Source organism: Notamacropus eugenii, chromosome 6, assembly GCF_028372415.1.
Source record: "Notamacropus eugenii isolate mMacEug1 chromosome 6, mMacEug1.pri_v2, whole genome shotgun sequence".
Lineage (NCBI taxonomy): Eukaryota > Metazoa > Chordata > Mammalia > Diprotodontia > Macropodidae > Notamacropus > Notamacropus eugenii.
Window position 1 is genome coordinate 35,393,897 of NC_092877.1, and position 27,194 is coordinate 35,421,090.

The 27,194-nt window shown below is 36.8% G+C and overlaps 1 protein-coding gene across 12 annotated transcripts in view; it reads left to right on the forward strand.

Moving 5' to 3' along the window:
- The window catches only part of SBF2 (SET binding factor 2), a 500,875-nt gene that overhangs the window by 234,937 nt on the left and 238,744 nt on the right, over positions 1-27,194 (forward strand). For all 12 annotated transcript variants that reach the window (XM_072619459.1, XM_072619460.1, XM_072619461.1 and 9 more), the window contains 7 exons: positions 15,365-15,497; positions 15,775-15,883; positions 17,302-17,415; positions 19,391-19,468; positions 20,339-20,452; positions 22,878-23,006; positions 24,619-24,717. In XM_072619459.1, coding sequence (XP_072475560.1) covers positions 15,365-15,497; positions 15,775-15,883; positions 17,302-17,415; positions 19,391-19,468; positions 20,339-20,452; positions 22,878-23,006; positions 24,619-24,717 — 776 coding nt within the window. The remainder of the gene's footprint in view (positions 1-15,364; positions 15,498-15,774; positions 15,884-17,301; positions 17,416-19,390; positions 19,469-20,338; positions 20,453-22,877; positions 23,007-24,618; positions 24,718-27,194) is intronic.

Consider the following 27,194-nt stretch of genomic DNA (forward strand, 5'->3'; position numbering starts at 1 on the left):
GTATATCAAGTTTTAGCTAGAGCTGGTGCAGATAAGATTCAAAATAAATGAGCCTGCAAAGAAGTGTTGCCTTGTTTTTTCCATACAAACAGCTTCCTGTTGCTGGAGGTGATGTAGTAGAGGCTAAAAAACCAAGTATTGAGGAGAAACACACTTTTTTTTTAGTGTTTAACTAGATTCAGTTCAATTCATTTCAGTTGTGATATTCCTGTTGTCGCACAAGTTGTGTTTGTCCTTCATTCTTGAAGAGGACCATGACATCAAGGTGATGACATGACTTGCAGTTGATTTTGATTTGAATGAGAGAGGGCTGTGCAAGGCTATCAACCCCACTTTCTTGTCCTGAGCCATCTGAATTCAGATGAATTCAGTGAATCATCTGCGACTGGAGATGGCCCAGGATGCAATGGGAGACCCTGGCCCTTTCCCATTAAGGTCTTTTCACATTCTCACTTTGAGTGAAATAAACTCATTCAATGAATATGCTTCTTTAAATAGTTACTCAAGGGATGGCCCCTTTAATAAAAAAAGAAATCAAACTGGGAGGGGGAGACCCTTGGGGTTCCTGGGTAAAAGAGAAACAGTTACTATTTAGTAATTACGCAGGTAGTACTTAGTGTGCTTACACCTCCCATCTGAGTCTTCGTTCTATAGATTTGGCTTCTGAGGAGGCAGAATAGAAAGAGTGAATCAGACGGAATTCTCACTTCTGCTGCTTATGACTCATGAGGCCCTAGGCAAGTCTGAGCTTCCCAGTATGCAAAATGAGAGATTTGTACCATTAAAGTCCCATACGGCTCTAGATTAATGGTCCTGTAAGCAAACATTTATAAAGCACTTGCTATGTGGTAGGCACAAGTAATACAAAGACAGAAACAAAATAGTCTCTATCCTCAATGAAAATAATTCCAGTAGGTAACATGTATCACTTAGTATATGCCAGTCACTGTGTTAAGTACTTTCATGGTAACCCTGAGAAGTAGGTGTTATTATTTGTCCTTGTTTTGTACCTGAGGACAGCGAGGCAAACTGAGCTTCCATGACCTGCTCCGGGTTCCACAGCTAGGAAATGTCTGAGGCTGGATTGGAACTCAGGTTTTCCTGACTCTGGGCCCTGCACTCTCTCCGTTGTGCCACCCAACTACCTAAAAGAGCTTCTGTTCTACTGAGGAAATGCATCCTGTTTCTAAGTCAGTGTTATAAAGAATAGAGAGAGCTGCACAGTCACTTGAAGAAGCAACTATCAGAGAAAGTTTTCTCAGGTAACATTTGAGTTGAGCCTGGAAGGAAATGAAGCATTCCAAGAGGTGGATGTAGGAATGAAGGGTTGCCAGAATAAGAGCTAGCAGGCCAGCTTCATTAGAACAAAAAACATACAGAGATGAATAATATGAAATGATTGCAGAGGTAGGGTGGGCTCAAAATTGTGTTTGACCTCAATGGTCATGAATTACTCATAAGAATCCTCTGATTCTTATGGCATTTGATTGTAGTAGTATGCTAACTTGTTATGTGACTTTGGGCAAGTTATTGAACCTCTCAAATGAGAGGGTTGGATTAGATCATTTCTAATGCTCCTAATTGCTTTAATTGTGTAACCAATTTTTAAAAACACACACACAAAACACCGTCACTCAAAAGACCTCACTTGAGGACCTAGAGGAACACATGTATTTGTTCTGTGAAGTTTATATTCAGTCAGAGGGTTGTACTTGAGGACCTAGAGGACCACATGTGGCCTGAAGGCCACAGGTTCCCCACTCCTGATCTAGCCCGACCCTGCCTTTTACAGATGAGGAAATAAGTCTCAGAGTGGGCAGATGCCCTGCCTTTGCAACTCAACGTTTCCTCAAGGGCAGAACCCTCTTCCATATAACCTGTCTTGTGCACAGTATCCTACAGTAAATATGTTGTTGGTGGCAATAATGGTAACTAAATATGTTTGTTAAGATAGTCTTGTAGGCATTTTGACTGTAGGGACATAATAAAAGTATAGAACACAAACCGTTACCGTGACAGGCAGATAAAGCATAATTAATGGGATTCATAATCTACTATTATGAGCAGGGCTATCTTTGAATTTGAAGAAAATTTTTGAAAAGTTCATGAATTAAGCCTTTTTAGGTGGTTCCATTGTAGTTTTTATTTGCGTGTTAGTTGCAAATTATAATTAAAGCAGTTTGATTTCTTGTGTTTTGGATTTTACGTGCATTGCTGATCTCTGGCACATTGTTGCTCAGTTACCAGACTGTGTATACATTTAATGTCAGATTGTTCAGGTCCCGAATTCATTCCCTTCTTTAACCAGGGCAGTCTATTTTCTTATTTAGGGAAAATGTTGCGTATTTTCACGTACAAAATTTTCTTTTTCTCATTTCCCACAAGGAACATACCCTCAGAAAAACTTCTGGAAAACTAAAAATAATTATGGTAATCATGAATTTGACCTAGACTGTATCAGCCATGCTTTTCATAGCTGTTTTTCCTATACATCTCAGTAACACAGCTGATGGAAAGGGGAAGAAACATTCCCACTCCCAAGGGAGTGGATCTGGATGGCAGTTGTTTGAAATTGAGAAGACTTTGAATCTTGGATAGTTGTGAACAATAACAGGAAAAACACAAACAAAATCGAGACATCATTGAGAACCCTCCTGTCTGCATCAGAAAGCTATACATGGAATATTTACATTTCAGTGTTCATAGAAAAAACAAAATAAACAGTAAAGAACAGAATCCTGTAGTTCTTTATTTCTGCTTTCGGGGTCAGTTTCTTAGGGATGTGAGCACTACATCAAATTTAGCTTGAATTTGAAAATTTAAGAATCCTAATATTTTAACTGAAAAAGTGAAGGGGAAAAAATGACAAAATCTGACAAAAAACACCATAGCATGATTATTAACTTGCATGCTTAAGGTAATGCCCATTACTTCATTGAAGCAGCTTTAGAAATCATGTGCATTATCATTGACTTTTTGAGATGTTTCATTTTTAGTTTCCCAGTTCAGGATTCCTTATATAATATTACCCTAACCTACTTTGTTAGGCAATAATATTCTTAATCATTATAACCAAACCTCACTGTAGCATCACAAAACTCTTCTGTAATGTCATTTAGCCATCTACCTATTTAGAATTTTGTTCCTAAGGTAGTACACAACAGCCCTTTAAATATTTGAACATAGAAATTCTCCTATAAATCTTCTCTTGGCTTAACATCTCCAGGTAACCAATATACGCGTGATGTAGTTATAAAAGGGTCTCTATTTTTTTCTAGTCAATACCAGATAGTTTCAACAATAACTGCTGCATAACATAATTTTCAAAATGCTAATTCTTGACTTTATTCTTACCTTTTTCATTTTTTCCCTTGAAATTATTAACCTATTTTCCCATCATGTGAATTCTGTTATTATTTGAATATATTCTGTAAAGTATTTCCTTGCTAATTGGATTGGTGTTCTATATGTAAGTTCACTTAAATAGTACTGTCCTTTTTATCACGTTGGTGTAACAAGCCATAAACATTGACTATTTCTCAAACTATTTAGTAAATTTTTATTCTTGTAGTGTGTTTTGTAATTTTATTTGTATAATTCTAGTGTGTGCCCCATGAGATTAACTTACAAATATTTTATTCATTCTTGTAGTTATTTTAATGGAATTTCTCTGTGTTTCTTCTAGTTTTTGTTAGTAATATACAGAAATCTGTTGATTTTGTAGTTTCATATACATTATATAATATTATTATCCTCTTCATTGATTCTGTTGGTTGATTTTTAAATTTCGTAGGATTTTGGGGTTTGAAGTGACATAAAAGATCATCTAGTTTTAACACTTTCTTTGTGGAGAGGGAAACTGAGAACCAGAGAGGTTAATTGAATTGACCAAGGTCATACAGTTATAAATGGCAGACCCATTTCAGAGATTCAGACCCAGAACTTCATATTACAGCTCTTGCATTCTTTTCTTTGTGCCAGAACGCCTCTACTGGAATCTTATATTTGAGGATGAAAAGTCAACTTTATTCAAATTCATTTGCAGCTTCCTTCATTACTTTATACCTGGAACAACTTTTTATCGGTACTGTCTCATATCATCACAAAATACATAAGTAATATGTGACTGGAAATATTGAGGATTTGTAGCCTTCAATAGGTTGTTTCATGTATTTATATTTAACTAAATTGTGGTCGAGATTTATACCAAGAGCTTTTTAGCATGTTTCTTACTAGAGCATGAAGTCAGGAAGACCTGAGTTCAAATCCAGCCTCAGACCCTTACTAGCTGTGTGACCTGGCAAATCACTTACTGTCTTTTTCTTCAGTTCTCTCAATTATAACCTGAGGATAATAATAGCACCAGCCTCCCAGGGTTGTTGTGTAGATCAAATGAGATAATTGTGAAGCACTTTAACACAGTGCCAGGCACATAGTAAATCCTGCATAAATGCTTTTTATCATCATTATTATTTGTAAATGCTATAAATATTTGTAGCTTGGTTGATTAATCCTAAATTTTGTAAATGAAAACTAAAACAGGAGAGAGGCAAGAGTTGTAAGGCCTACCTGATTGGGATCTTTGCTCCATTTTCCCACTGTTTTTTGTTTGTTTTTTACTTCTATAAAAAGATCTTTTAAACCTGAAGGTTGCATAGCCTATGAAGAAGAGAAAACCAAATGTATCAAATATTGTCTTTCATACATTAGATTTTAAGACCATGACAGACATACCTTAGTAGGTTTGAGACTAATGTGGTACTTTAAAAAAATTGGCAAATATGGTCCTAAATTGTTTTAGAAGATAGAATGTGCAGGATTGAGTCTCGTGTGGTAAACACATAAAGTCTTTCTTTTTAATATGACCCCTCTTGGGGTTCAGGTTCTTAGACCTGTGCTGGGCTGCTCGTATGAAATGGCACAGTCAGCAGCAGCTTGTTGTTTTGTTTTGGTTTTTTTGTTGTTGTTTTGTTTAAAGCCCTTATTATACTAGGTTCAGAGTTCAGTATCTGGGGGAAAGCTTTATGGCCCATAGACAGGAAACAGATGACACTGCTGAGGCTTTCCTCTTCTGGACCAGTTTTCTTTCCTGTGTGTTCCAGCTCTTGGGTACTTTCTCCTTTCTAAGGGTTGCTGTGATAGGGAATTGTTTTTCCACGTCTGAACATTCTGCCTCTGTCAGTGGTCATTACAGGACTGTTCATCTTCTTCCCGTCTTGTTCTCTATCAAATTTTTTTTAAAGTCCTTATTATTTCCTCTGTGAATTTTAGTGGAATTACTTGGGTTTTGAATGTAATGCCAAGTGATTATTTTCAGTGTTTATGATATTTCCTTCATCTTAGGAATTCGACCCTATGTGACTCAGTTATTGTGCTGTATTTCATACTAAAGTATTATAGGCTCTTACAAGTGGACGGAACCTTAGAGATCATTTGAGTTGCTCATTTTACCCAAGTACAGAGGGTACTATAGCTGGCCTAGACTCCTCAGTGGCAGAGAAACACTAGAGCCTGACCCAGACCAAGCTACTCCCTGTTCTCATGTCACATTAAATTCAGAGTTGAATTTGGGTATCTAGATGATTTTTTAATGTCCCATTTATTTTGCATTTCCTGTTTTATAAAAAATTCTTTTGGTGCCATGTAACTAGCTATTCAAAAGAAATTTTCATTTCAACATGTAAATTTTTAGTATGATAGAAAAGGAACCATTCCATTCACATCCTTATCTGCTTCCCTTAGTCCTTCCTCCTGTTCCTACCAATTAAAATTATGTAATGACTTTTGAAGTGGGATTAGCTTTTGCAGCAGAGATGAAAAGATTCTGTGGTGCTGAAAGTAAAGTTTGAAAAGGCACAAGAAGAAAGAACCAAGGCTTCTGACAATTGTTCTCTTAAGTAGTATCTTTTAAGGAGAACATTCTGTTTCTTGGATCAGAATAGTGAACAGCTTACAACAGTAAGTTTATGACCATGAGAGAGTCCTGGGATGAAGAACCTCTCAAATTGTCTTTCTGCTGAGGAATGAATGCTTGTTGCTGTTTTTATAAACTCAGAGTATCAGAATCTGATGCTTAAAAGCATAAATGTGTGACTGTTAATGTCATTTTCCTTACAATGTTGCTGTCACTAATCAAGCGGTTTCCATGCAACTGCAATAAAAAAAATAAAATAACCTTTTTCTGTCTTGTAATACACATAATGAAGATAGTTGGAGAATTTGGGGTCCGTAAGAAATCAGAACATTTGTTGTGCCCCAGAAGAAGGAAACACATAATTAAAGTTTCTAGTACAACCATAGCCACGATTATTTTCTTGACAGTTTCAAATCCCTTTCTTTAACCAATGGCATCAGTTTTTTGCTGAAGCACCACATTTTGGAAACTACTTAGAGGTCATGCTGAGGCAGGGAATCTTCAGGAGATCCTGATCCAATTCAATTTCTCTAAGGACACAATGGTGAGGAAAGGCCTGCTACAGCAAGTAAGAGCTGAATCTTGAAGGAAGATAAGGTTATGATAGTCAGAAGTAGAGAGGAAGACCATTGCAGGAATGGGAGACAGCAGCTGTTCACCAGTGGAATAACTTGTGCCTTTCCGAGCTCTGCTGTTATCATCGTTACCTTTTTGGAGGATGATATTTCCAAATTTTTTACTGTAGACACTGTCTCTTGTTGATGCTGCAGTTTCTTTAGCTCCAGTGTTTCCTTGGTCACTGCCTTTGACTCAGGACATCATAAAAAAAAATTCAGCACTTAAGATCAAAGGGTCATAAATCCAGAATTGGAAAGGACTTTACAATCCAACTCCTTCATTTCACCGATGTGAAAACTGAGATCCTGGGAGATTGAGAATCAGCCCAAGATCCCACAGGCAGTAAGTACTGGAAAGTGGAATTTGAATCTGGTTCCTTTGACTCTAGTGATAGTGCACTTTCTGCTCAACTACATCACCTATTAATTACCTTCCAATATAGGACTCTGTCAATTTCTAGAGATACAAATCTTTCTTACTAGCTTACAATAGCAAGGGAAGGAAAATATGCAAATAATCTTGATAAAAGGAAAACATGAAATCAGTACAAAGGAATATAAAAAATTTGTCAGAGAGATATTTTTGTCTGAGGGTAGCAGGGAAGGCTATGAAGGGGGTAGTATCTGAATTGGGCTTTCAAAGGAGAGAGGAACTTAGATGGTGTGAAGGGAGAACATTCTAAGTTGAGTAGAGTGTGTGCTGAAGATATGGATACCCTATGACCAGAATAGGAGGCACTGCTCAGTAGTTTAAAGTAAGAATTCATCTAAGTTGAACTTCCACTGATTGTGGAAGGACTCATAGGCTAGTATCAGAAGACTGGGAAGAAAGAAAAATGCTCTCTTACTTGACTCTAACTCTCAAATTCCATTTAAAAAATCTAACAAACTGTATATATATAGGAAGCTCCCTCTGAGAACTGATTAACTGAAGTATTCTGTATTGAATCAAAAGTTGAAATAACTTTCTAAACTGTTTTCTTGCTCCTAAAATTTTCTTAATTGCTTATCAGTGTGCTTTGACATTTAAGAACTATCCCAAATATGCTTTCATTTCGGTATCAGTTAAACATTTCAGCGCCCTAGTTAGTTGCAAACAACTTGCTGTGAGAATTGTTTACTTTAATAACGTCATCACTATCCAGTGAACTTGTAGAATGTGGCCACTGTAGATCATTAAATTCAAGTTGTATTTTTACAACTATAATTTTTGGGGTTTTTTATGGAGATACACATTCTTTTCTTAAAAAATTTGTTTTTACTTATTTTTTACTAGTTTTTTAAAATGTTCTTTTTCCTCTCCTACCCAGCAGTGTATTCTTTCTAACAAAGGTTTGTTGGGGTTTTTTTTAAAAGAGGAAAAAAATAGTTCAGCCACAGTAACTAACTCTATATCTGACCATGAAATATTCTACACCTATAATTTCCCACTGTTACAATAAAAGGACGGAGATGTATTTTCTCAACTCTTCTCCACTTCTGCAGTCTGAGGTGTTTATTCTTTTTGTTTATATTGTTTTAATCATTGTCAGTGTTTCCTGTTTTCAATTTTGTCAGTGTTTTCAGTGTTATTCATCATCACTTCCCATAAGTCTCCCTTTCTGAATTCTTTCAAATAAAAATTTCTTATAGCATAGTAATGTTTCCTTATATTTATGTACCATGATTCACCCATGCTTCCAGTGACAGGCAGTCTGTTTTGTTTTTAGTTGTTTACTACTTCAAAAATGTGTTGCTGTAAATATTGTGATATATGTGGAACCTTTCTGTCTTTGGCCTTCTTTGAATATGTGTCCAGCACTGAGATTTCTGCAGATGGTCATTTTAGTTACTTTACTTAGCATAATTGGGAATTATTTTCCATAGTGATTTGGCCGATTCACAGTTGTTTTTACATGTAATTTGGAAAAAAATAAAATATTAAATATCCAGAAAAATTCAATAAGTAGGACTTCCATGTCACATGACCAGTAAGACTAAATATTTTCTCTGAAATAGAAATTATACAGAGAGATAAAGCAGTTTCAACTGTCTCTACTGTTTAAGACACAAAAACCCAAATATGATAAAAATCTTACGAACCAACAGCAGAGAAGGCCAAAATTTCCTAACCTTCATGAGTATCATGCAACAGCTTCCTCTCCCATATCACCCAAGATGCTTCAGGCAACAGAATTGCACAGGTCAACCCACAGTCTTAGAAAATAATTTGTCTCTATACTCTAACCTCCTTTCCCTCCTTCTAATGCAATGGAGAGCCAAACTCCAGAATAGCAGAAATTTGCTCCAGCTCCAGTAGCCACGTGGCAACACTCTTTGTCATAGCAAAGCTCTTCAGGAACAACGTAGTGCATATGTCTTAGCTTATAGTACTCAGCTCCATCCTCTGATGCCCTCTCCCCTTCTTCTAATTTTACAAAGATTCAAAGTCCAAAAAGCAAAAATTTGCTCAGGTTGTGATAGTAGCTTTGTAAGACTCTGTGCCAGTGGGATTAGACAACTGAGGAACAAAGGAAGTGGAGCAGGACACACATAGGAAACCATGCAGCATTCCACAACAGGGCCCAGAATCAAGCGGAAGCCAGTTCTGTGCTCCCAGAAGTCACTGGGAACAGACAGTTAAGGCTGGTGAACTGTAAATTGCCCAGCATGGTAGGAGGCTTAGATGCTTTGAGATCCAACCATAGGGGAAATGCCATCAGAAGGGAAGGAATCAAAAACTGAGCAATAGGAAAAAATAAGGGGGACAGGGTGTAGAGACCTGAAATTACCAAATATTTCAGGAAGAAAAAAAGTCAGATATCTTCAGGTAAACCAACAAGAAAGATATTAACAGCATTAAGAAATATGGGCTCTAGATCTAGTAAGCGAGTTTAGACATCTCTGAGTTAATACTAGAAAAAAACGAAAATCATTCAAAATCTGATGAGATAGAGGATTCTGTGGATGTTGAGGAGATAATGGAACCACAGCACAATGTTCTTGAATGGTTTGAAACAGAAACGAATATTGTGACAATATAATCTGTGGCCTTCACAGAAATAATGATCAGAATAGAAAAATTTGTATCCAGAGTGGTATCTCACAGAGAGGATAAAGAGTGGAATAAATGTTTATAAATACAAATATACTGAAGTGAAAAACAGTATATCCTCCTCTCAAAGAAGAAAAGAAATAAAAAATAATAGCATTAAAGAAAACATGCTTTCCATAAAAGCAAGACATAATGATCTCAAAGATGGAATACGTAGAGGCAAATTAAGGATTATAGGTCTCCCAGAACCCAAGTTTAAAAACCTGAATACCACAATAGAAGAAATAATACAAGAAAACTTTCCAGAAATTTTGAACACAGGAAAGCAAACTGTCAATTGAAAAAAATCATAGATCACCTCCAGGAAAAAAAAAACCTGACTGCAAATTCTAAGACATATAGCAGTTAAATTTAATAACTCCATTCAGAAACAACAGATTCTGCAAGTGATCAGGAGGAAGACCTTCAAAGATGAGGAAAAAAATCAAATTGTAAGACTGTTCTGCTGCCACCATAAAATGTAAGAGGGAATGAAATAATATGTTCTAAGGAGCAGTGGAGCTCAAGATGCAGTCCATAATGACCTAACCTACAAATGTGAGCCCAACCGTAAATTAGAAATGTTGGCTATTCAATAGTGAAAAATCATTTGAAACATTTTTACAAGAAAACCAGACCTAGGGAAGCTATATGCTTCTTAAACACCTTAAACACAACAGAAATACAAGAAGTTTAAAGAAATAAATAACAGGGGACCACAACAAAATAGCAACAGAAAGGTCATGAAGAGATTCTAAATGACCTTGAGGAGACAAGGATAAAAGCAAAAATCAAATAAAATGATGGTGGAGAAACAGGCCTCAGATGTCATGGACTAAACTTCACAATACTTTCTCTAGAGGTGAATCGATGCTTGTTCCTTGTTGTTTTTGTTGGAGTAAATTATAAAATGGGAGAAGAAATAAAAAGAATAATGAGAATGTATTATGCACAATTACATGCTGACAAAACTGAGAATGTACAAAAAAATTAGAAAATACCTCTACGAATATGAAACACCCATATTGACAGAAAACTGAATAGAGATTTTAAATAACCCAATCTCTGAAAAGAAAATAAATCTAGCTGTGGAAAAAACTACCAAAGGAAGAAAAATTGAATTAAATTTAGCCAAGAAATCATTCATCATGACTAAGTTGGATGTATACCATAGATACAAGGATGGCTCAGCATTAGTAAAACAATCAACATAATCATTTTCAAAGCCAAAATGTCCATACCCATGTGGTTATCTCAATAGGTAATAGAAAAAGAAAGGTCTTTGATGAAGTACAACACTCATTTATGCAAAAGAAAAAAACAACCTACAAAATACTGGCAGAGAGGAACTTTTTTTAATATTAAAAAAATTCATTTGAAACCAAAAGCAAGTATCATATGTAATGGGGATGCACTAACACTTTTTACATAACATAAAGGAGTAAAGCAGGGATACATCCTCTCCCTACTCTTGTTCCAGATAGTTATAGAAATGCTAGCAACAGCAGTAAGGCAGGAGAAAGAAGTTAAAGCTCTGAATGTAGATAAAGAGGAGATAAGACTGATTTGCTGCTGATGTGATGGTGTATTTGGAAAATTCTAGGGAATCAACAAAGATACTAATCAAGACAACAAATAATGACAGTGTTGCAGGCCTCAAAATAAATACTTCAAAGTCCCCTACATTTCTATATGACATTAAAATCTAAGAGGCAACCATAGAAAAGCAAGTCCCATTCCAAATAACTGCAAAATGAATAAAGTATCTGGAGATCAGTCTGCCAAAGCAGACACACCAACAACTTGTATAGATTCAGTTACAAAGGGCTCCTTCAGCAAAGAATGATTGGGTAGCTGAAGTAATATTAAATGCTTGCGCTAGGCTGTGCAAGTATAATAGTGAATTTACAGTTTTGGTACTATACCAATCAGATTATCAATAGGGTATTTTATAGAACCTGATTAAATATTAACAAAATTCATTTCAAAAAACAAATCTTTATATCTTAATGATCTTAATATTCAAGATTATATTATTAAAAATGAGAAGAGAATCAGATTATATGTCTCTCACAATTATAAGTGGAATATCTTAAACCAAATAAGGAATAGAGGCAGTTACAGAAGATAAAATAGATAACTGGTTATTTGCAACTGAAAAGCTTTTGCAAAGACAAAAGTAGTGGTTCTGGGATAAGAAGGGAAGCAGTCAAATAGAGAAAAAAAATCTTTGCTATCAAAGTTCTCTAATAAAGGTTTAGTATCATAAGATAGATAGATGGAGAGATAGATAGATAATCATAGTTCCCCCATAGATAAATGGTCAAAGGACATGAACATTTAATTTTCACATGAAGAATTTTAAACTATTTACAACCACATAAAAGAATGCTCCAAATCACTAATAAAATAAATTCAAATCAAAATAACTCTGAGGTTTTACTTTACTCCCTGCAGACTGGCAAAAATTGCCAAAAAATGGCAGTAGTCAAAGTTGGGAAATTTTATGGAAAAGATGGGCATTCTATCACATTGTTAGTGAAGCTGTGAATTTGTACAAAGGTTTTGGAAAGCAATTTGTTACACAAATTAAGTGATTAAAATGTTTATACCCTTTGACTCAGGGATTCTACTACTGGATTTTTATCCCAAAGAAGCAATTGATAGGAGGAGAAAGTCCCTATACCCCTCCAACATATTTATAGCAGCCTTTTTTATGAAAGCAAAGAATTACAACTGAAGATGATACCTAGTGACTAGGGAATGGCTAAACAAATTGTGCTTCATGAATGCAAAGGAATATTACTTTGCTGTAAGATGTGATGAAGGTGATGAATATAGAGAAGCATGGAAAGATCTACATGAACTCATGCGGGTTGAAGTAAACAGCCAATAACTACAACAGTGTAGATACAAAGAACAGTTACATGTAAAAAAAAAAAGTTAATGTTGAAAAATTGCAAAGAACAAGCTTATTTTGAAAGAAAAGCTATGAGAGGGTGCTCCCAACCTACCCCTTCGCAGAGTGGGGAGATCCACAGGTATTGCAAACTGTGTTTTCTTACTTTTCCAGTGTATTGATTGGTCATGAAACCAGACCATCATCACAGAAAAGAAAAAAAGAAACTTTTATTTAAAAAAGTGAAAATACTTTTATCACAGGAAATGTATAAAAATTTAAGTGTCACCTGATGGGAAGAGAGCAGGATTCCCCTGATTATAGCCAGTAGGTTTAATTACTCATCTCCTTGAGTAATGGGTAGGGACAGTATCTTTTAAACATTTTTTTATTTCGTATAATAACCAATCAGTACTTTCATTCGTTAAATAGATATTTATTGACCTGGAGGGGCCTACATGCAAGGACCCTTACTAGGTTCTGTATTGTATACAAGTAAGCAAAAACACATTTGTTCTCACAGATCTTGCAGTACATTAGGAGAGATTAGACAGAGGTAGCAGAGGTAGCACATAAAAGTGTTTTTCCCCAGCATGAGAGTTGGTATTACAGAAGTTCTGGTTCTGAAGTCAGCAGTCCAGGGTTCAGGTCCTCTCTCTTAGAGAAGCATGCTATCTGTGTCATCATGGGCAAGTCATTTAAAACTTCCTGGGCCTTAGTTTTTTATCTGTAAGATGAGGAAGTTAGACTAGATGCCATGTGAGTCCTTTCTAGGTCTAGACTTGTAATCCTAAGAGGTACAAAGTGCTTTGAGGATTCTTCCAATTGGGGAAAGACTTGGTGGATGAGATAGTTTTTGAACTGGACTTTGGAATAGAAATTAGGTATGTGAAATAAGAAGTTGAAAGATAGAATGTCATTGCAGGCAGATGAGACAACCTAAAGAAAGGTGGGAATGAAGGAAAGTTCAGGGTGTGTTCAAATTTGATTAGAATATTAAAGAGTGTAGAGGATAATGACAGTAGATGAGCCTGGAAAAGTAGTGACCAAAATGCATAAAACCTTGAATATCAGCATGACTGGTTTTTATTTTGTTTTATTTTGCTTGGAGCAGGAGGTGCAGTAGAGAAGCATCAGGCCTAAAGTCAGGAAGATCTGAATCCAAATAGAGCCTCAGGTATTTTCAAACTATGAGGCCCTAGTCACTTAAACTCAATCTTCTTCAATTTCCTCAGCTGTAAAATGGGAATCATAATAGCATTTACCTTTCAAGGTTGTTGTGAGGATCAAATGATAAAATATTTGTAAACCATTTATCACATAGCTTGGCATATGGTAGGCACTTAATAGATGCTTTATTCCTTCCTTCGTTCCTTCTTTCCCTCTCTCCTTTTCCTCCCTCACTCCTTCCTTCCTTTCTTCCTTCCCTCACTCCCTCCCTCCTTCCCTCCCTTCCTTCTTTCGTCCTTCCCTCCCTTCCTTCCTCCCTCCTTCCTTCCTTCCTTCCATCATCCTTCCTTTTTTGCATTCTTCACACTTTTCTCCTTCAGTGAAGAGTATTTACCGTACAAATCATTCCCAAGGCTGATTCTCCCTGTGGTTCATCTCAGTTCTTCAGCTGTTTTCTGGGCCTGCTCTGTTTGGCTCAGAATCTTCTTTTTTAAATTGCTTAAAATTATTTATGAGTTAGTTGGTTGTTTCATTTGTTTATGGTTTACACTCCCAGCTACTTATAAAAGCACTTCATTGATTGATTGATTGATAGGTTGGTTTATTTATGATTTACATGCCCAACTTCTTGTTCTTATTGTTGTTCAGTCATTCAGTCGTGTCTGAGTCTTTATGATCCCATGAAACATAGAGTATTGTCTGTGGGGTTTTCTTGGCAAAGTTTTGCCTTTTCCTTCTCCAGTGGATCACTTTTTGTCAGAATTCTCCTCTATGAGTTATCCGTCTTAGGTAACCTAAGCTACACAAGCCTCTGTCACAACAACAAGGAAGTGTTCAAGGAGGTAGGCCAGTCAGTTATATATGAAAGCACTTGTCTTGTTGTTTGGTTTTTATTTTAAAGGCAGTAGAGAGGGATTGAAGGAACCACAATGAAAGTTTTTCAGCGTGAGGTGGAAAGAAAAAGGACATGTTCTGATTAGAACTGTAACCTGACAGCCACATTCAGAATAAATTTGAAAAGAAATGATTTCATGGAGAAGCCCTCAGTTAGAAGCCCTCCAAGAAAGACACCTGGTGGCTGTGGAAAAGGGAAAATATTTCTATCAATACTTTTTAATGAGAGTGGTTCCATTTTTCAAAGAGTTCAGTTTGCTCTAATTTGCTGATTTATTAAGACCATTTCTGAGTCTTATTCCTTTTGTCACTACTACTACTACTACTACTACTACTACTACTACCACCACCACCACTACTACTACTATACGCATTTTTTAAAAAAGCCTCTCGTCATCTCTCTCATTTAATCTGCTAATACACCAGGCCTGTAAAGAAGCATCATTATTTCTATGTACTTTTTTTTTAAAGTAACATTGGTTATCACTATTCAGAAACATAGACTAGATTGTGGAAATTAAATTCAAGAAAGCAAAATAGAGAACATCCAGACTATAAAAAAAAAAATAGTGAGTGTTATACTGATTTGAAGGATGTAGACAAACCAAACTGACCATTTGAAAAAGTCAGCAGATTCATTGACTTTCTGCCACTTAGAACTGGGCCACATATTTTCCTACAGTGATTCCAAGAGCACTGATTTCTCCTTCTTGTCATTTTAATCTCTCAGTTCTCTATTGGCATTGTGTTTGAGGTATGCACATGCATGTGGTAAAATTATGTTCTTCTTTTTTCAGGAATCCAAAACGTCCTCAGCCTCTTTTGTGCCGTACTCACAGAAAATAAGGTTCTCTTTCATTCCACCAGTTTCCAGAGACTTAGTGATGCTTGCAGAGCACTAGAGTCTTTAATGTTTCCTCTTAAATATAGGTGAGCTTTTAGCAACTGACCCCCAAATTTGTTGTCAATTTATATATTCTTACTGACTATAAAGGCTGTGAAGGGATTTCAGCTAAATAGTATAGTTAAATCTGAACCACTTAAACGTGTCTGTCTCGCTGAAGGCTATACAACAAAACTGACTCATAATTTTAAACACTGTCACTGATAGAATTCTGGACCATATTGAAGAAATTATAAAGAAAAATGTATGCAAAATGAAAAAGAGAATATATACTTAATGTGATTTTTCAAAAATTATTCCTAGTTATCCTTATATCCCTATTCTTCCGGCCCAATTATTGGAAGTTCTGAGTTCACCAACACCTTTCATTATTGGAGTTCATTCTGTCTTTCGAAACGAAGTCCATGAACTTGTAAGTATTCACATTTACAGTTACTATTGTTATTAAAAAATTATACCATATCTCTTTGTTTCCGATGATACCTTTGATCTAGTGTTAGGATGTTCCTGTTAGTTTAATTCTCAATAAAAAAGGTCATGATAAGAAAGGATGATAGGATTCACTTGAACTTAGAACTGTCTATATTCCCTTACACCAGCTAGAATCAGTGCTACTAGAAATGTCTATTCATTGAAGGAATTTCTTCTCACATAGAATAATAAGTTTGTGTTATCACTATTGGTATAATAAAATTGATATCTTGTTATCTATATCACAGACAAACAACAATCATGACCGCCATCAGATTCATTAAAAAAGATGAGTTTGAAGTTCCTTGGCTAAAATCCTAGTTATCAACACATTGTCAACTCTAAAAGCTTTTTTATTCTCATGTGCAGCCCCTAGAACGTAGTAAACATTTTTATGTGCTTGTTGCGTCCCCACCTGAGGTGAGATGCCTGCCTGTCTTCATTTGAAGTCACTTTTGCTTGGCAAGAAGTAGTTATTTGATTGAATCTTGCAAATGATATTAACAGAGATGGTGTAGCAATAACAGAAAATAGAAAGTAGCTCAACTCCTGCTTTTCATCTATCCAGTATTTCAAAGGTTCTATCAAGACTTTCTTACTGGAAAAGTGCCCTCATATCATCTTTATCTTACAAGTTCTCTGTGAAACTATGCACAAAAAGCGCCAGAGTCAAAAGCCTTATCTTTGACCAGCAGTGATTTCCTTTCAAGAGGTCATTTTCATATTAAGTTTGTAGATGACACAATTGTAAAGACAGGTGACAAAAAACTAAGAAGACAAATCAGTGTATTAGAAATGAAAATTCAGAAAGATTTTGATATGTTAGGATGTGGAGGAAAAACTAATAAAATGAGATTTATTCTTTGGTACTTCACTGGTTCTACAGTCTCATCAATGCATGTACTCATGCCGCCAGTAGAGATTGCAGGGAGCCTAGCTGGTCATTGAATGGTGCATACATTTTGTCTCCAGGACTGTATCCTACCTCTTTCTGTCTTGGGTGAACCTGCAGAACCTTGGCATAGACCTCAAGAATCCAGCGTCCTTTCCATGCTACCATGAGACTCTAGAGTAGGACTTTTATGAAGAACTTTTACATGAGGTTATCAGAATACCAGTTTGATTAATGGTAACCTAAAATACTTGAAAGAAAGTTTTCTTAATTAGGTAGATTCTTTTTCTATTTCAATTATACCACTCCATGTGCTTATTTTTAGCAGGGTATCTAGGACCTTGGTCTAATTGATTAGTAATTTTGAATAATGAAGTCCAATTGAATAAATTTCATAGTACATGAATTTATATTTTTACATTAACATATGATCAGTTTCAGTTTTGGTTTATTTTTGTTTCCTCCAGTTAGATGTAATCATTGCTGATTTGGATGGAGGCACTATTAAAATCCCTGAATGTATTCACCTCTCTCCACTCCCAGAACCACTGCTACATCAGACACAAATGGCCCTTTCTCTGGTATGTCGTATTTTTAATGGCGATTTTGTTTGCAAAATCTGTGTAGAAATCATATAGTTGGGAATGTAATGACATTGGACACCTCTTCAGTTGAATACTATGATTTCTAGATTCTTAATTATTAATATTAGTAAGTAAATAGTTGTATAACACAACTATCCACAGTGCATGGAGTTAGAATTGCTGTCTGGGATACCTGGACACAAATCCAGCCTCAGACCCTTACTGTGATCCCAGGCAAGCTATTTCACCTTGCTGACCCTCAGTTTCCCCATCTGTAAGTGAAGATGATAATCACAGGGATGTGGGGATCAAATCAGAGAATATCCTATATGTAAACACACCTCACCCAACTCATCCAGTCAGTTGCCAAATCTTGTCATTTCAATCTGCACAGCTTTTCTCACACCTGGTGGTTCTCTCTATTCATATAGCCAGCACCCTTGTTCCAGACCTAGGCACTTCCCCCTGGATTTTTGCAGAGGCTGTCTACTTTGTCTTCCTGCCTTAAGTCTCTCCCCTCTCCAGTTGACTATCCATATAGCTGCCTAAAACACAAGTCCCACCATGTTTTTTCTGTACTCTGTAAATTCTAGGGACTCCAGGGTCCAGTGCAGACTTCTCTCTTCAGCATTTAAGGCTCTTCACAACCTGACTCCAACTTTGCCTTCTAGTCTTATTACACACACCTGCCCTCCAGCCCCTTTCCTGTGCCTGTCCATCTATGTCCTTCCTCTGTGCCTTTGCCTCAGCTGTCTCCTGCCTGCAAGACTCTCCTTCTGTTTGACCTCAGAAAACTCCTAGTTTTTTTTCCATCTCAGCTCCAACATGACCTTCTCCTTGAAAACTATTCTGATCCCCCTAATGCTTGGGGCTCCTCTCCACCTACACTTGAAAAAAATGACCTCTGTATGCATGTCATCTTCCTCAATCAAGTGTGACGTCCTTGGACAGAGCCTGCTTTATTTTTGTCTTTATGTTCCCAGCACCCAGCAGAGTGTCTAGTATTTAAGAAATGCTGGGTATGGATATAAATTTTTTTCCAATCTTGAAGCACTATATAAATGTGCTCTTATTTTATGTCTTTTTTCTTAGCCAAATTTGTCAAGTATAGGTTCTCCTCTCCCCTACCCTCAAGATAGCTACCATTAGACACAAATAGGTATACATATGTAAAATTATTTTCTACTTACTTCTGTTCCTCAGTTCTTTCTCTGGATTCAGATAGCATCTTTCTTATGTCCTTTCTAGTTCATTTGGGTATTTATAATAGAATTATTTTATTCACTCAAAATCATTCTTGAAACACTATTGCTTTTACTGTGCACAGTGTTCTCTTGATTATGTTCATTTGACTCTTCGTTATTTTGTGCAAGGCTTTCCATGTTTTTCCAAAATCAACCAGTTCATTATTTCTTATAGTACAGTAGTATTCCATCATAACCATATACCACAACTTGTTCAGCCAGCCATTCCCCAATCGATGGGCATCCCTACAATTTCAGTTCTTTGTCACCACAGAGAAAGCTGCTATAAACATTTTTAGAACATATGGATTCTTTTCCATTTTCTCTAATCATCTTTGGAAGTAGATCAAGTAGTGGTATTGCTGGGTCAAAGGGTAGTTTAATAACTCTTTGAACATAATTCCAGATTGTTAAGACATCTTAACAGAGCTTGGAGAGCTTATTCTCCAAGAGATAAATTATTCATTTATCCTGCCCATCAAATCGGTATCATCCTTTATCACCTTTCCTAATTACTTCAGTTTCTGAAACAGGTAATCACTGTGCCAAAAAGGACAAAGATTTTTTTGTGTGTCATCTAATTGAGTGACTTAGCTCTTGTTAAATTTTGAAAATTTCTTACCTAGCAAGATGGTGCCTATTGATGGAATTTTATCATTTTGTCTGTGTACAGAAAAGTATTTCTACAGTATTAGGATAACTTGTTTATTAAAATATATTTATTTTAGATTTTGCACCCAGACCTAGAAGTAGCAGATTATGCATTCCCTCCACCACGGACAGCTCTATCACACTCAAAAATGCTAGTAAGTTTATCATTTAATTTTAATTTTTTTGTAGTAATTTTTTAAAAGAAACTTTTTCTTGAAAATATTTAAGGAATTGGGATCTCAGCTCCCTTAATTTCAACTAGGTAAGCATCACAGTGTTCTCTCACAGGGTAGCTAGAAAAAAAAGCACTATCCCAGGAGTCCAAAGCCCTGACCATTGGCTATAATAGGAACAAAAGTTGGATTGTGAATTTGGGCATGTTACTTTTAAGCCTCACTTGCTTTCTCTAGATAAAATATCTAGTTCTGAAATTCCCATGATTATTGCACATGTATAATTATGTCGGATTGCTTACTGCCTCAGGAAGGAGGTAGGTGAGGGAGGGAAGAAGGGATAGAATTTGGACCTTAAAACTTAATATAATTGGGGAAAAATAAAATATTATTTTAAACAATACCATGATTATGAAAACATAATTTACCAAAAAGAAGTCTTGGTCATCACTTCATTAATATAGAAAAAGTTAGATATTCCACAGAAGAACTTTGACAGTTTCTCTTAGTTTTTAGGTTTGGAAGTTTTTAGTGTTATTGTTGGATACAAGTTGAAGGAAGAGTTTAGCTCACAGACAAGGGAAAGAATGCTGAAGCTTCTGTTTAATGGAGAATGGAGAATATTCAGTGGGTAATACAGGGAACCCAAATGGAAGGAGGGGCTGTCTCTCTGGACTGTGAGTTGCCATCTTGGAAGTGCTGAGCAGAGACGAAACCACCTCTCAGAGCTACTCCATGGGGAACCCTGCATGGAGGAAGCCAGATGATTCCCGGGTCTCTTCCCACTCATTGATTCTGTGACTTTTTTTGTTGTTTCAATAAAGCCTAATATTTCTCCCTTCTTGTTTTCAGGATAAAGAAGTGCGAGCAGTTTTCCTTAGATTATTTGCACAGCTTTTCCAAGGCTACAGATCTTGCCTACAGCTTATCAGAATCCATGCAGAGCCAGTCATACACTTTCATAAGGTAACTAACATTAACAAACCTTTCAGCCTGTGAAAAGAAAGTGAATTGCTCCCCTTTTAGAGATAACCAGAGAACAGTTAAATGTGAGATAATGGAAGAAACAGGCAGTGCAGTGTAGTGAGAGGGTATTTGACCACAAACCAGGTTGACTTGAGTTCTCGTAGTTCTGCCATTGACTGACTGGGATCTTGACTAAGTGTTTCTGTGGACCACAGTTTCCTCTTCTGTGGAACAAGAGAGTTGGACAATGATGTGTGGGAAGTCATTCATTCGGAGCCCTACTCCATTCCAATAAGTATTAATCAGTTCAGTGGGATTCCATAAAGGGTAATGATTATTAGCAATTATTAGTGATATATTCGTTTAGTAATATAATGCATTTAACCAGTCATCTTACAATCAGTACAAGAAAAAATATGCACTAATACATATTTTGTATAAGTCATATAGGGATAATTAGGTAAGGTAGGTCTTTCTTCATAGTAAGCCTTTATAGTAGGCTTCAGACTTTAATTCAGCATTCACCACTTGTTTTCCAGTTAGGAAGCTCACTTGGGCACCCACAGGAATGATGACAAAGGTACATATACCCTGTTATGCTCAAATTCTATGTCCATGCCTAGCATGGGTAGCATGATAAGGCAAGTCCTCCAATTTGTGCCTTTGAACCACCCTCTCTTGTTCAACATGAGAAAGTGACTGTATTATGACCACTTATTAACTAGAGATGACCTTTGCCTTGCCCATCTTGTGACACCTCCCCCCCCAAACTAATGCATCATTTCTGGCACTCCTAGAAGATCAGAATCAAGGTCTATCAACCAATAATATTTTGTATTTTACTGTGCCTCTTTTGCATGCTTGAGTATCAAGTCCTACAAAAGTAAGGCCCTGGGGAAAGGAGCAGTCTCATGAGGATCCTCATGAGGATCATGAGGAAAATCTGAGGTCCACTGGGAGCCACAAACCCTTTAATAAAGTGCTGTTGGCTTGGAGCTCTGCCTCAGTGGCTTTTCTTGCAGATTGCACAATTTTGGACCCCACAGATGTTAATAACAAAAAAACTTCATTGACATTTACAATAACCTTTATCATTTACAAAGCTTTTATAGACTTTACCCCATTCAGTGTTTTCAACAGCCTTGTGTTACAGGTTGTGTCACAAGGATCCTCATCTCCATCTTCGCGGTGATCCCTGCAACCCCTCTCAGTTCAGACATGTTGTCATCCTGTGCCTTAGAGTGCTCCATAGTTATCTGTCCACATTGGACAGAGCTTACTTCCTTTTCATGCATATTATCAAATCCAATTTTTTAAGAAGCATGTTTCCATTTTTAATCATATTATAAATATTTGTTTCATTTGGCATTTTATTTCAGAGAGTTATAGCTCACATTTCTGTATCATTTTAGAGTCACTAAGGTATTTTCTTCTTAAAAACACTGTGTCCTTGAGCAGTGCTACCAAAGCTGTCACATTTTTTTATTTTGTTGAATCCTTACAAGAAATCTGCCAGAGAATGGTTCAGGTGGAATGATTCCCATTTAGCAGGATTAGTGAATGAATCATTTATTAAGCATTTACTATCTGGGAAATGTGGTGCTAAGTGCTGGGCATACAAATAGAAAGGCAAGACAGTTTCTGCTGTCAAAGAGATTATATTCTAATGGAGGTGGCATTTATGAAGGTTTCAGAGGCAGGTCAGATGGAAGGGCCCCACAGACCTTAGGGTTAAGTGGCAAAGCACATGGTAATGCCTCTTCTTTCATTGTATTTCTACTGATAAAATTATATCAGTTTTTGATGGTGAAACTTTTGACAGTGCCAAGGATTTTGATGGCAAGAACTTTCTTTTCAGGCTCTTTAGGCTCTGTGGCAGCAGCCCCTTCAGGAACAGTGGCCAAGCTGCATCTTTCAGGGGCTGCTGCTCAGCATGATCACTGAGGACACTGAACTGGAAGCCTTGTTGTTCCCAAGGCTTTGGGGTGGGTCCCATGCTGTGTCTATCAGAGGGTGAAAGGAGACTGTGGTCAGAGTAGTGGGGGTTATTTGATTCACCTAGCATCTGCTGCCTCCTGTCTCTCCCTCAGAGGGCTTGGCTACTCCAGCTTGTCTACCTGGTCTGCCCTGTGGGTGGCAATTGATGAAACTCTGTCTTAGAAAAGGAATTGCCTTTAATCACCTAGCTAGTAAATGGTCATGTCTGGTTCTTCTAGCTCTGAATCCAGTGTTCTTCCACAGTACCACTCTGCCTCTGAAGTAGCATTTTGGGGATTACAACATAGTGTGTGACACCCTATCAACTATTCTTTAAAATTGAAGAAATTTGATAGTTTTGTACTTTATTTTATATTTATATTTTGTCCTTGTGTACCTTTGGAAGTTATTAATTGGTCTCCCTGTTTCACATTTTTTTATTCTACAGACAGCTTTCTTGGGACAACGTGGTTTGGTTGAAAATGATTTCCTCATTAAGGTGCTTAATGGAATGGCATTTGCAGGCTTTGTGTCAGACAGAGGGCCTCCATACAGATCCTGTGATCTCTTTGATGAGGTATGAATTATCTAGGGCAGGGGTTCTTAACCTGAGGTCCACAGATTCCCCAAGGGGTCTGTGACTAGATTTTAGACAGTACATGAACTTAAATGGAAAAAGCACATCATTATTTTCACTAACCTCAAGCTAAAATCTAACATTTCCTTCAATTAGGAATTTCTTTTAAAAAGACTTCTTTGTTCTGAGGCTTTGTTCATAGGCTTCACCAGATTTCCAAAGGGGTCTATGATCCAAAAAGAGTTAAGAGGCCCTGATCTGTCATACTTTATACAGAATAAGTATAACAAGTGAAAAGGAAGGGGATTTCTCTAAAATCTTCAGTCTAATAAAAATAATTACTATAAGTACATTTGAAAAAACAACTTAGTATCTTAAGAAAGAAGTGCATGACACAGTGAATATAAATCTGCCTCAGTCAGGAAATCCTGAGTTAAAACCCCAACTTGACATCTGTTGATTGTGTGACTAAGTCACCTGACCTCTCTTCTGACTATAAATCCCAGAGCACTTCCAATCTACATTGGTGGAGGTAGTGTCCTACACCAATGAAATCACAAGTCTAGATAAAATGCAATTATAAATCTTGAATAGTTTTTACTATACACCTTGAGCATAATTTAATTTGTTTTCCATTTTAATTATCTGAGGAGTTTTATGAATATTTAGTAATGAAGTATGTATTAGGAGTAGTAAACACACGTCATTGGAACTGATGATTTTTCATAAAAATAAAATTTTAAAATTACTTGATATAATTTTGCTTTAAATTTTAAAGTAGTTTTAATACACGAACAGAATTTTTTGTTTAGAAAGTCATAATAAATTGATACCTTTACCACCTTTATTGGAATGAAATTATACATTGGTATATAACTAGCAAACTTCAGGGTAGAATCTCTTAAGTGATCAATGCTGAAAATCTCAAACTCATCTACTAGGCACCCTAGTTTGTTATTCATCAATAGCTACAATGTATTCATTTTTATCAAGCTCGCTCCTCTGAGAACTACTGGGGAGCCCTAAATGAAAGGGCAGATCCTTTCTCAGGCTCCACGTTTATCTCTTAAAGGGTAATGTGACAAATCCAGTATATCATCATAATACTGTTTGATATGAGGATCCCCACTGTATTAGGATATCTAGAGAGCAGCCTCAGGTACATTGGTTGGATTCTTCAGAACGGTTTTTGGGAAGATACAGATGAGAATCACAACTTTAGAGTTGGAGGAAAACTCAACAACCTCTGCATCCTTAGAAGAGAATCTTGGCCACCAGGAATGTGACAAATGGTCATCCCATGTGTCCTTGGAAAGCCAGGAGGATAAGCCCCCTGCCTCTTGAAGCAGCCCCCTCCACTTTGTGGGATCTCTTGTGGTTTGCTAGTGATTCTTATTTGACTTCCCATGACTTTCACCCAGAATGACCATAACATTTCTATGCCATGAACCCTAAAGCCTGAATAATAGCCACAGAACAAAGTGAAGTAGGTCTTTAGCATCATAGTTTTATGTTTTTAAATTTGTAAATAATGTGAGATTCTTGTACATTTTAATATGTAGGAGATAGATGCTATGTGTTGAAATTGGGTCATTGGCTTTTGTTTCTTCAGTTGGTAGCCTTTGAAGTGGAGAGAATTAAAGTTGAAGAAAGTAACCCTCTGAAAATGATAAAGCATATCAGAGAACTTGCAGAGCAGCTCTTCAAAAATGTAAGTTATATGCCTGTTGATTTAGTCAAATCAGGAATGTTAACAGTACCAAATGAGGTGATTTATTGTCTACAAAACTGAAAAGCAGCCTCCTGATGATAATCTTTTTGCTCTGGTTTAAAGCTATGGGACTATAAATTGCATGATTTTACAGACGGTACTCCACAACCTACATTGAAATAGTTCACATTTTTTAAACTCATTTTCCTGCCAATCACAGCATTATGAAAACTCCTGGTTAAAGCCCTTTAGTTTGGCCTTTGTCTTTATTGTACTTAAGTGGATTTGGTCTGTGTTTTCACTTTTCCTAAGAGAGTATTGAGTGTGTACATTACATACATATCGAACTCATTTTGGTGCCATAACCATATTAATGTAGGCTTAGTTTTTTTTTCTTTTATTTCTGTTTTTGGTTCTTCTTCCATCACCCTATCTACCAACAAAGGCCTCTTGCCATGCCTTCCCTCTAGCGTACATTCATCTCCTTAATGTTTGGGCAGCCTTATGACTACTTCAGGAATTCCTTGGTGGGGTAAAACTGCTATATATGTGGAAGTTTTTTAAGCCCACTAATGACCACCCTTTTGTGAGTCAGTGTTGTTCATTTCATATACTACTATAGTCTTGAATTTAGCTTTTATGGTCTTTTGAATGTGCTAGTTTTAGTGTAGCTCCTTGATTTAGGGGCTACTATACAAGATACAGGGTTTTCATTGTAACAGTTGTTGTCAGACGGCTTAAAGTGTCCTACCATCTGAATTTCAAAGATATATATGGCATAAAGAGATATTTAACATGATGAGAATTATATTCTCATAAACCAGATGTCAAGTTGGGTGTCAACATGATGAAAATCAGTTATTTGATTGCTGTTTAGGGTTCCAGTATAGGTCTGTGCCAAGGTTTCTAGAAAGATAGGGGAGAAAATATGAATAAGAGAAGAGAGATGAGGGGGAGAGTTTCTCAGTCTGTCTTAGACTGTTTTATGGGGTCTGGCATCTAGGCAGGGCTGGTCATAGGCCAGACTTAGGTGAAGGAAGTCCCAGCAGGGCTTAAGTAATGGATAATTGATAGAGGTATAGAAGAGCCTGGTTATTCTTTTTAATTTAATATTTAAAAAAAATATATGGTACATTTCAAATTCAGTTGATGTCTTATTTTTATATAACTAACATTTACCAATGTATGTCTCCCTATATCTCTCCTCAGAGATATGAGAAAGGGAAAAAAGTTGAAACTAAACAAATGAAGTAGGTGGAGCCAAGATAATGGATTGGGGCAGCCAATTGGCCAAACTCTCCCAACATTCCCCTCCAAACAACTTTAAAATAATTCCTCAAATCAAATTTTGGAGTATTAGAATCAACAAAAGATCAAATGAGACATTTTTTCAGCCTAAGAAAGCTTAAGAAATTGGCAGGAGTGGGGCAGAGCCAAAATAGCAGAGTAAAGGCAAGGACTCTGCTGAGCTCTTCCAAATTCTTCTCCAAGCAAACTGAATTCTGAAGTGGGAGAACCAACAGAAGGACAAGGTGAAACAATTTTCCAGCCCAAGATAATGTAGAAAGTTGACAAGAAAGGTCTGTCTTACTGGAGTGAGAGTAGAACACAATCCAGTAGAGACAGCAATCTTACAAGCCACCAGTAGACTTGGTGGTGACAGAATTAGGTTCAGTGGCTTCCAAAGCTCTCAGCCCACAGAATGTAAGGGAGTCAGAAAACTTGTCCGAAGGAGATTACAGGAGACCCTTTGCTGGCACTGGGTGCAAGGTTCTGTTGTATTGTCTGTGTGGTTCTAGGTCATGGTCCCAGGCTGAGGAGGAAGGCTAGAAAGAGCAGAAACCCTGGTTTCACTTCCAGGATGAAAAAGAATGCTTGTGATTGCTCACAGACAATAGCACAGGCCAGGAGAATAGTGACCATACCTCTCTTTAGATCGTACCACCTTGGAAGAACTGAAACCTACAGACCCCCAGGATTAGCTCTGAACACAGTATCATACAAACCTGAAGCCTGGGGCAGTGCCCTCTCCACCCTGGGAGCAGAGCCCAATTTTGACATAGTTAATATTGAAGACTGGAAAACAAGCAAACATCAAAAAAGAACCTGACAATAGAAAGTTACCATGGTGACTAAGAGGATCAAATCACAGACTCAGAAAGTGAAACCTGAGCAGCTGCATACAAAGCCTCAAAGAAAAGTTGTGAATTGGTCTCAAGCCCCAGAAGAGTACAAAAGGATTTTTGAAATCAAGTAAGGGAAGCAGAGGAAAAGTGGAGAAAAGAAAAAAAGTGATACAAGAAAGAATCAGCAACTCGGTAAAGGAGACACACACAAAAAAATACTAAGAAAACAACACCTTAAAAAAGCTTTAAAAAAAAGAGGTACAAAAATTCACTGAAGAAAAGAACTCCTTAAAAAGTTAAGTAGGCCAGTTGGAAAAGGAAGTACAAAAGTTCACTGAAGAAAATAATTCC